Source organism: Brassica oleracea, chromosome C6 (genome assembly GCF_000695525.1).
Source record: "Brassica oleracea var. oleracea cultivar TO1000 chromosome C6, BOL, whole genome shotgun sequence".
NCBI classification, from domain to species: domain Eukaryota; kingdom Viridiplantae; phylum Streptophyta; class Magnoliopsida; order Brassicales; family Brassicaceae; genus Brassica; species Brassica oleracea.
The window spans coordinates 33,041,641-33,053,156 of NC_027753.1; the positions used below are offsets into that span (position 1 = coordinate 33,041,641).

At 29.0% G+C, this 11,516-nt stretch overlaps 1 protein-coding gene across 1 annotated transcript; it reads left to right on the forward strand.

The window, feature by feature from the left end:
• The first annotated feature begins 3,087 nt into the window (after window positions 1–3,087).
• Window positions 3,088–5,789, forward strand: LOC106296734 (protein indeterminate-domain 14-like). Its single transcript, XM_013732959.1, has 3 exons — window positions 3,088–3,751; window positions 3,973–4,375; window positions 4,885–5,789. Exons 1-3 carry the CDS (start codon window positions 3,607–3,609, stop codon window positions 5,576–5,578), a joined length of 1,242 nt encoding a protein of 413 aa, XP_013588413.1. The 5' UTR covers window positions 3,088–3,606; the 3' UTR covers window positions 5,579–5,789.
• Window positions 5,790–11,516: the final 5,727 nt, after the last annotated feature.

Consider the following 11,516-nt stretch of genomic DNA (forward strand, 5'->3'; position numbering starts at 1 on the left):
CCCCTAAATCTTGCTTTTCTATTATCATATCAATCACTCAATCTCGTGGAATACCTCAGCTTTGATCATTTTAAGTTATTTTTGTTCCCGAAAATAAGATTTTTTAGATTTTTTACTTATTTCACAAAGATAGATTTTCTATATTGTTAAGATATCTTTTATACTTTTGAGAAACATTAATAAATTTCATTGGTTGAAAGTTATTGAAAATTGTATAATAAAATAAAAAATAAATTAAATTATAAACATTTATTAAGTTCTTAATAATCGTACATACTCTAGAAAATCTTATTTTCGGAAACGGATGGAGTATAATATAATGACATCTTTTGCATTTAATGTTGGTTTAGAGGTACACATTGATATGACAAAATATCATTTTCTTACTATTAATTTAAATATTGGTAAAACTTAATTATGCATATTTAATTTATAGTTTAGACTGTCAGATATTTTGGATGGGTTAAATACTCATTGAAATTAGTTACATTTTTATGTTGTTAATTTTAAGCATTCGTATGTCCACGCTTAGGGAATTTCCTATCCCGTTGCATTTTTTTTATTGCAAACATCATTTTGGAGTAAAATATACTCTAATTCCATTCTATTTTTAATTCCAAAATTGAGTAATAGCTAGGATTACTCCATTTATATAGTACTTTTACTATTATTCCATTTTGGAGTTAATCTTTTTTTATTTATAAAATAGTCCTTTAAATCTTAAATATTCTTTTCATATTTTTTTCTCAGTTTTATTTAATACCTAAATATTTAATAAGATGAAAATATGATCCATAAGATAATATTTAAATAATTTTAAATAAAGATGCATAAACTAATAAAATACCAAAACTAAACATAAAAATATAGTGTAAATAAAATAAATGATTTAAAATCCGGTAATATCATGTATGTTGTCTAGACGATATAAATGACCGATTTTTAATTTTTCTTTTGCTCGATTTAGGAAAATCAAAGATAAAATTATTATTCATTATAAAAATCATAAGTTGAGCATTTGTGGAAAAAATATTCTAATGTTCATTTGAACCAAAATATGCTATATTATATATATTTATGATATTTTACTTTTTAATAATAAATTTTTAATCTAAATAAATTATAGTTTTACGGAAATTTTGTAAACATAAAATAGTTGGGATTAATTGTTAATTTCTTATAAGTAGAAGGTATTACTAACAATTATTAATTGAATAAAAATAAAATTATTTTGGAATATTAATTTTTGGAATAAAAAATGAAGTAATACACTAAAGTAAAAACCAATTCTATTTTGGGGTTACACCATTTTAGAACAAAAAATGGAGTAATACATTGGAGATGTTCTTAGCATTAACGCTCACTACAGTTACATCTATGTATATTTTGTAGTAAAAAGCGACGGACAGTCATTGCTCTCCGTTTCGGGTTTCAGTAGAATCTAAAAAAAAATGTCATTAACTTTTCAAGTTGCAACTTTCAGAAGGCAACAAGAGCGAACGAGACAAATGCCTCAGGTTTCAATGCACAGCTTCACTAAAGGGTTTTCGGGCGTTGTGATTATATGCTGTTTGTGGAGTATAGCATTATTACGCATTTATAAAAGAAAACAAAAGCATTATTACTCATTTAACAAATAAAACAAAATAAAACAGAAGATAGATGCATGTTGCTAAATCTAAAGACGCCGGTGTCAATTCAAGGTGATAAAACGATACAAATCAACAAAACTAAAACAAGTAACAACGGGAGTGAGAGACTTGTTGCAGTTAAATAAATACGAGTAAACTAGCTAATAACTGAGGGTGAATTTGCTAGATGATCATATGAGAAACTTTTATAGTTGTGGAAGAATGGGGTGACAAAAATCAAAATAGATTTAAACAAATAGGATGACATCAAATAAAAAATGTGTTTTTTTTTAATCTGCGTGAAGTATAATAATGTATGTTATTTAGAATGCTATATGTGCGATAAATAATCGAACTTACCTAGCTATTTAGCGAATATATGAAATATGTGAGTATTATATTATTAATATGTATCTCAAGCAATAATGTGATTGTATGAAGGATTGATATATCCAACTTACAAAAAGCATTGCATGTGATGAGAATCCATTTTCCCCATCCTCCCACCCATTCTTTCCAACTCAACCTTCTCTTTTCTCTTCTTATTAAAGTAACATCCTCTTTTTGTTTTTTAAATGACTTTTTAAAAAGGTTTTGTATTTACTCGATTTTTTTACAGTTCCACTAGGTTAGACAAATTCCCTTTAATGAGATGGATGGACTTTAAAATGTATGTTATTTTATACATACAGCACACAGGCACTTATGCTTTATAATTAGCCTATAGATATGTTTTTTATAAAGAAAAATTCCTTCGAACATATTCCAGATCTAAAGATTTTCCTTTGTAATGTTAGATAGAATTGGTCTCAGCTGACACCGAAACCCAGATCTGACTCAGGGTTTATGCTTGTGTAACCACACGAGTGTTTCTAACCACAAAGTTTCTTGTAAGAAAAACTCTACTGCAATGTTACTGTCTTACTGATCATTCGGGTCTCTCACTTATTGACACGGTATTCATTTTTAATTAGAATATATATCTTATACAAAAGGGCATATAAAATATGTAAAGATGATGGCACCACATTGTATATTTGTATTTATACGGAAACATGATATGGGTATATATGCATGTGTATTATTTTCCAAACAAATATCCTCATCATGTCCCTCTTTTATATATAAACCAACCCTAAAGGCTACACACACATTTGTCACCATTAAAAATCATGTACTCGAACATCAAATTTCCAAGATTCCCATTTGAATTTTCATCAATCCTTTTATTATATATCTTGAAAAGGGAGAAAATTTTAACTCAGTCTGATCGAATATTGTATGATATGAAATAATAATGACTTGTAATTGTTTTGTTGTGGAAGGGGATGTTTTTTTGTTTCTTGTCCAGATGCTAATGTGGGCTCCAAACTCCTTGTCCCACTCTCTTTATATGTGTATACAACATTTCTCTGCATATATATGTTTGGTGTTTGTAAATCAACAGTTAACAGTGTACAGATAGAAAAGAGAGAGAGGAGAGAGAGAAAGAGAGGTTCATAACTACTCTGAAGAAGATTGAAGCACCAACGACCATACAATGCGTTTCTCCATCTAAGGTGAAAGGTCAATGAAACAATTATCAAAAAGTTGAAAGTTTTCATATTTTCTTTTTTGGTTTTTCCCAGAAAATTATAAAAAGATGGAGAGTAAAGGGTTTAGAAAAGCTTTTTCCTTTATGTGATAAAAAGATGATTTCAGAAAAACAAAGCCCTTTGTTTCTCTCTCTTAACTCATCTTACTTTTCTTCCTCTATTAGTAAAGATGTAAAACACAATACTCTCTCCACCAAATAAATAAGGAAACAAATTAAAAACAATCTCTCCTTCTTTCTCCTGCATGAAAACAAAAGATTCCTCAATATTGTTCTTATTTTTCGTTAGTCACAGTACCCTTCTCTATACACTAACACTATAAAGTATAAACCAACACTATCTTCAAACAAGAAACAAAAAGAGAGCTAGAACCTCATCCGATGATAGATTACGAGAGAAGCAAGAACACCAAGAACATCAACCATCATCGGAATCCTCCTTCTTCATCTTCCTCCGATCTTCTTCCCGACGGTAATGGAGCCGCCGTGACCCAAAAGAGGAAAAGACGACCGGCCGGGACGCCAGGTAATTATTTTCAATTTTTTTTTGCTTTTAAAAAAGAATAGCACAAGGTATCCTAGTTTCAAAGTTTTTTTTTTCTTAATTTCAGTAAATTATTGAAAGTAATCATTTTATATGTTGAGTTTTTTTTACTTTGGTCACAATTTGGTTCAAGTTTTTATTTCTCCAAATCTATTTTTTTATATCAATATCCGAAAATAATCATACTTTTCTGGCGGGGGCAGATCCGGAGGCTGAGGTGGTATCTTTATCTCCAAGAACACTACTAGAATCAGATCGGTACGTGTGTGAGATCTGTAATCAAGGGTTTCAGAGAGACCAGAATCTACAGATGCACAGGAGAAGACATAAAGTTCCATGGAAGCTTTTAAAGAGAGAGACCACCGAGGAAGTGAAGAAGAGAGTCTACGTTTGTCCAGAGCCGACATGTCTCCACCACAACCCTTGTCACGCCCTCGGAGATCTCGTGGGTATCAAGAAACACTTTCGAAGGAAACACAGTAACCATAAGCAATGGATATGTGAGAGATGCTCAAAAGGCTACGCTGTTCAATCTGATTACAAAGCCCATCTCAAAACGTGTGGCACTCGCGGCCATTCCTGCGATTGCGGCCGCGTTTTCTCCAGGTTCCATTTCCATGAAACCCTAGCTAGTGGAAATACTAATATATATTTATTTTATCAATATATTTAGAAGAAAAAAAACTATATATATATATATATGAATCCTTAAAGCAAATCAAAGAATGTTTTTTCTAGTATGGCGTGTACATGTTTGATTATAGAATAATGCACAGAGATCTAGAAACAAGCTTACTAATGGAAGCTGAGGTTTGTTGGATTGTTGTCTGAAATATTTTAATTAATTTTATGATCAAGGATTATGTTTTGATTATATATTTGAACTTACGTTGACTCCATCACAAATTTCACTATAGCACTTTGTTAAGTAGATATATTGTTAAAGTATATACCATACGTCTTGCATCTCATACTAGTGATAAATATAATCCAAAAGATACCTAACTCCACTAACTTAGTTAAGTTATATTTTATTTGTTTGCTTGAAATTAACAAATATTCCTTTGTGTTTTCTATTTTTAGCTAACAATATATATACACTCTTCTTGATTCAGAGTAGAGAGTTTCATTGAGCACCAGGACCATTGCACCATGCGCCGATCACAACCCTCCGGCCACCGTTTACAACAACAGCAACAACATACCGCAAACGCTACACAAACTGCTTCAGTCGCCAAAAACGTTGACCTCTCCGTTGGTCCTGTATTGCCAGGACATCCTTTGCTAAGACAAGCTCCACCGTCCGATCAACACACATCCGATTTGCTCTATCCTTTCGTTGGCTCATGCGCTACTACTGGTAGTAGCATCGAGCTTCAGCTACTCCCATCGCGGGCTAGTGCTGATGAGACAAGCCTTAGTTTGTCAATAGGGATGGAGCCGACAACGTCAAGCTACGAGAAGGGGGAGACGAGCTTACTATTGGGACAAAGAGAGGAAGCCAAAAGGCAAATAGAGATTGCGGAATTGGAGTTTGCTGAAGCCAAGAGAATAAGGCAACATGCAAAAGCTGAGCTTCATAAAGCTCAGCTTTATAGAGAAGAAGCATGTCGGAGGATTAGTGCAACGATGATGCAAATCACTTGCCATGACTGCAAGAAACACTTTCAAGCTGTTGCTGCTTCGGCTCCTCCTCCTCCTATTCTTCCACAACCGCCTTGTACCGATGAAAGTACATCACTTGCTGTGAGCTATGTGTCTTCGGCGACTACCGAAGGTGAAAAAGCGAGTGATAGAGCATCGTCATAGACCTTGAAAAGAAAAAAACAAATAAAATAAAAAACAAATTATATTCTTCCTTTTTTTGTTCTTTTGATTGAAACTGAAGACGATCTTTTTATATTCTTTGGTTTTTTCTATAAATTTGTTTTGTTTATTTTTTCTCGAACAAAAACCGAATGGAGTAGAGTTTTGTACGTATGAATATCAAGTGTGGTTGGATCTGTTTCTGGTTGCTGGATATTGTAACTTTTTTTTGTCAACTGTAACTTTGTTTTGTGTAATAAATTATCGGGTTATATAACGGTTACTTTTTAACAGAAACACACACAAAATCGATTTTTTTTCCCTAAATTTAAATTTAAAGATAAAGAAGAAATAAAACATATATCCGCATTTAAAAAAAAACACAAGTATTTGCTTTAAATGCGAAATCAAGCGTGAGGTCAAATCGTGCATAAGATTCCCAGGTGGACTATCTTCTTTCCATATCTCACATTTGCAGTGTATAGTGTATCGAATGGTAAACTTTAACTTGATTGATTTTTAGCTTTTGTCTTGATTCTGTAAATTTTTGGTCTCTACGTGACCAGTCAAGAAATCGTATGATTCATCTCCTCTCAGTTTTAACATAAAGACAAAAATAAGTCACAAGGTTAGACCTTTTGACCCTTATATTTTGATGTGTGCTATATACTTAAACACATAATCAATCGGGATATATATCGATTTATCTTTTTTTTTGGGTTAGGAAAGTTGTATAAAATTTGGGTTAGGCAAGTTGTATAAAATCATAGATAGTATTTCCAACAGTGTTACTTTATTTTACACTTTAAATGGATTTTGATTTCATCTTAAACCTATTCTAGAGAAAAAGGAATTAATAGACAAAATTATAGTAACAAACAAATATTGCTCTGTTTATTTGAAATAATTTGATTTATCCCTCCATTTATTGATCCACTTTAAAGTTTAAATATAGTAGAATTAATTAAAAACATTTGAAAAGTGAAAAAAAAAATAGAAGATAGTGTGAGATTGATATGCTTTTGGACATTAAGAAAATTTTAATCATTAGTGTTTTCACTTCATAAAAAACGGATTTCAACATAAATAAAATTATAGTATGATTTTCAGGATGTATAAATGGTATAGACGAAAATGGACAATAAAAATAGAAGACCATAACGTTTTGTCCAGTTAATACACAACAAAATAAATCTTTGTCCATCCAATTAACTCTTCAACAGAAGAAAAAATATCAACTTAGATTAATGACAACAGTATTATAGTACTATTAGTTCTTTAACACTTTCAAACTGCAGTTATTAACTCTATTGTTTACAGATCATGATAATTGTTAATATTATGTTATAAGGTGTGTTAAACATGTAATATACGTCCAAATTTTAAATTTTCATGTTCAATTTTTTTTTGAAATTCTTCAGAATGCACCCCCTAAAGTCCTCTACATAGTGTGGGTTGATGACGAATTATACTATTTCATATGAGTCTTTATTCTTTCACGGCCATATGCTAAACGTATACACCGCTTAACTAAAATTTCTCTGGATATTGTTTTGTATGTTTTATATTTTAGGTTCAACTGGTTTCATGTAAAGGTACAAAATCGTATCCAACAGTCGATAATTGTTAGGATCATTTGCCGTCACCTCTGTAAAGTACCGAAAACTTAAGAAGGATATATTATTTGGTGCGAGTCATAATTACGTATTAAACGCTTGCATGGTCGCCATGTGGGTTTCTTGAATACTAATAAATAATTTTCTCATAGGTTATAATTATGTCTCACTTTCTATGGTATCTAAATGTACCGTATGATATTTCATTATAAATGTCGTTTTCATACAAAAGAGCTTAAATCACTGTTAACAAAATTGCATAAATCGGAAAGGATATGTGAAAGCCGAACATTTGAAAGCATCAAAGTATTTTGTTAAACAAATGAAAGAAACTAGATTTTTAGAAACTAGTATATGATAACATTAAATTTTAAACTTTTATTTTAAATAAAAATGTTTTAAAAAACAAATATATCTTCTAAACATTAATTGATAAGTGAATATTAAAACTTACTTTTTCATCATCACATTCTTTTCTATAAAAATATGGTTTAAAATATGGCATGACATTAAATTAATTACGACACAGAAATTACATTTATATTTTTGTTAAATTTTTACAAATAACATAATTATATTAAAAAAAGTTTACATCGGCTAGCTTAATATTAAAAAACTAAAAACTTATATAATATTTTTAGCATAAGTGTATTTACAAATACAAAACTAAGACACTACTAATGAAATGTTAAATTGTCGTATACAACGAAGTGTTTAAATTTTACTTAAACTCATCTTTCAGTATAAGAAAGTAACTAATCAAATTTATAAAATTTTAAATATATTAGAATGTAATTTCGATAAAATATGGTTAAATGACTGACAGTAAATTTATGAAACTGATAAATTAATTAATTTCATCCATTTGGTTTTATTGTAATTCAACTAAACAAAAAAAAATTAATCATAATTTATAGATTAAATATAGAAATATTGAAAATAATTGTAGTCGTTAAATATAAATACAATATGCAGTTAATTAATTACTAAATTATTTTATCACTTTAATGCATCTTAGCTAAAATAAAATGATAATTTATTATAATCTATGCATTTTACATATTTATCTATATTAAAATAATTATAATCATCAAATATATATATATATATATATATATATATATAATATTTTATGAAATACAAAAAAAATACTGAATTTTTTTTTAAAGAATCTAAATAAAATTTAGTAAAATTATCTAAAATGTAAATATAAATAATTATCTTATATTTTTCATACCAACGAAACTAATATATATATATATATATAGTACTAAAATACATACTAAATTCTTATCTTAAAATGAATTTATTTAATAAAATCTTATTTTCGCTGCAAATGACACATGTAATCTAAATTGCTCTACCATAGTTCTTTGGGAATGACCTTAACTTAGGTTTAATAGTACATTCTAATAGAATACATTATAGTGTTACAGAAAATTACAAGGAACTGAAATTAATCTAACTATCATAATATTTTAAATTATGTTAGTAAAAAAAGTCACAAGTTTAAACTAATGATTTAGATTTCTTTCTTAACTTAGTTTAATTTTCTGTAACCAAACTAAAAGAATACCACCGAACTTATTTGTGTATTTAAATTATTTATTTGGATTTGTTTTCAATATTAGAATTACACAAAGAAAAGAAAAATGATTACTACCTACACTAACTAAAGACTATCATATAATCACACATCTACAAAATATTAATGTATCACAAATTATATGAACTATATAGTTAAAATATGCTATGTAGTTAGCATTATAAGTTTATATTTAACCATTTTGTTATTAAAACAGTACATTAGATGTGCAAAAGTTTGTCATACTAATGATGACATACTCTAAAAGTTTGTAGTGGTAATGATGACAAACTTTATCAAGTGGACACAAAACGAGTATAATCAGAATACAAACCTAAATAATAAACCATTTACCCAAAACGTATACCTCTTGTTATACAAATGAGCCAGTGGAATTATAGAAACATGCTCTTTCAGACCAAAGTTAACTATCTTTTAATTCTTTGGCAGAGTTGAAAAGTTGAGGGACGTGTTCGATAAAATGGGAGGAACAGACTAAAAAGAAAATGGTCACTCATTATTGCAAAAGAGAAATCAATGTGAGAAATACAAGGATGTTTCGGTTCAAAAGAAAATACAAGGATGTAAATGTATGGAGGTAGAGAAGAGAAGAAAAGTCATTTTCAGAGCTGAGGAAGTAGGTGACGTTTCCTTACACGAAATAAACTAAAAGAAATGATGAAAAAAACGCCATGTTTTCAGTGCCAAAGTTTAAAATGGTTAAGAGTCAGTCATCAGTCTCTTTCACCAGGCCCTCTTCACTCACTTCCATGATTTCCTTCTTCTCCTTCCTTTTATAATCATCTTTATAGGTCATGTCACATCGTGGCGACCCAATTCTTAAATATTACTATTACAATTTGATTTCATTTTCTTGTTGCCAGAAATATTTACTCATTGGACCACTCTAGTTTCTTCTCAAATGGTTTCATTATTTATGTCTCCACCTTATAGGTTTTTGTAAGTTTAAATAAATTGATAAGTTAGTTGTCCAAAAAAAAAAAAAAAATTGATAAGTTATGATCCGCTTATTGATATATGCTAACAATAAAAATACCCATAATCCGATCACTGACATTAGATAACAATAAGAGATACCTACCCATACGATAAATGAAAAATGAGAGTAAGGTACAGCCGACTTTGTATCTATCTCCAACTTTTTTATCTCCGTCTCCCTGTCGTCTCAGTGAGATATATAGCAAAAAAAAAAGACGGTATAACGTCACAAATCAGTCATAAAAGACAATATACTGCAACAAATTATACATATAACATTTAAGAATAACATAATTGTATAGTTTAATCCTCATACAGAAAAATTGACGTTTAATTAAGAAATGGGGTTTGATATAGTGTGTAGAACATAATATCATAGTTTACTAGAAATATAGATGATTAATTATTGTCATTTTAACTGAGAGAATCCTAGACTGAAATCATACTAATCTCTAGACCTATTAAAATTCGATGTTTTGTCACTTAAGAAACCTAAGGGTGGCCAATTAAATCGCAGTTGTTAGCACTGGATTATTTAATTACACGTAAACAATATCAATTATATCCCCTATATATTATTTGTGAAACATTACAACTTCTTTTTGTAGCCACATGTCATCACTAGGATGATTCTTAGAATTACTAGAGAAATAGGTTGGTCCATCTAATTATATAATAAACTTTTTATTAAACTAACCATAAATTCATTATTAATGTCATTTATTATTTCCTTAAATAAAGATTACGGAATTGCCTAATGTGGATAAAGTATATATGACAATTAATGATTTTGAATAATAAAGATCTGATAAAAAAAATGTATCTTCTATCAAATTTGTTTAATTTAAAACTATTAAAATAACTTTTAAAAAACACAATAACCTTTTTTTTTGAATAATGTGTTGTTGTGTGTATAGTACTTCTTAGTAGTCAAATTAGCCTCTAACGTAAACTAATATTGAATTTCAATAACTTTGCATCTACGCATTTGTTGATTCTAAGATTAACTGTTTCATCGTCAAAATTGTATTATATTTTTTTCATATTTTTGAAAATTATTATCTATAATCAATTTACAAAATTTCTAAAGTATAAATTTTGCTCTGCTGTTCTTGCATAAATCTCGTAAAAGTCCAATCAAGATGTGTAATGTATCTTACCACAAAAATATGTATAACTAGCGGGTGTCCGCGTTTCGCGCGGAATATTGTTTTATTATTGCTAAGAGCATGATTTTTTTTTTGGATAATGTAATTATGTTATCGTTTTTATTTGTTAAGATCATTATTTGATGTTTTTAGTTTGTTATGTAGTAGGTGATAAGTTAATATATTTTGCGTTTGTTTTTTTTTTTGAATAATGTGTTGTTGTGTGTATAGTACTTGTTAGTAGTCAAATTAGCCTCTAACGTAAACTAATATTGAATTTCAATAACTTTGCATCTACGCATTTGTTGATTCTAAGATTAACGGTCTCATCGTCAAAATTGTATTATATTTTTTTCATATTTTTGAAAATTATTATTTTAAATCAATTTACAAAATTTCTAAAGTATAAATTTTGCTCTGCTGTTCTTGCATAAATCTCGTAAAAGTCCAATCAAGATGTGTAATGTATCTTACCACAAAAATATGTATAACTAGCGGGTGTCCGCGTTTCGCGCGGAATATTGTTTTATTATTGCTAAGAGCATGATTTTTTTTTTGGATAATGTAATTATGTTATCGTTTTTATTTGTTAA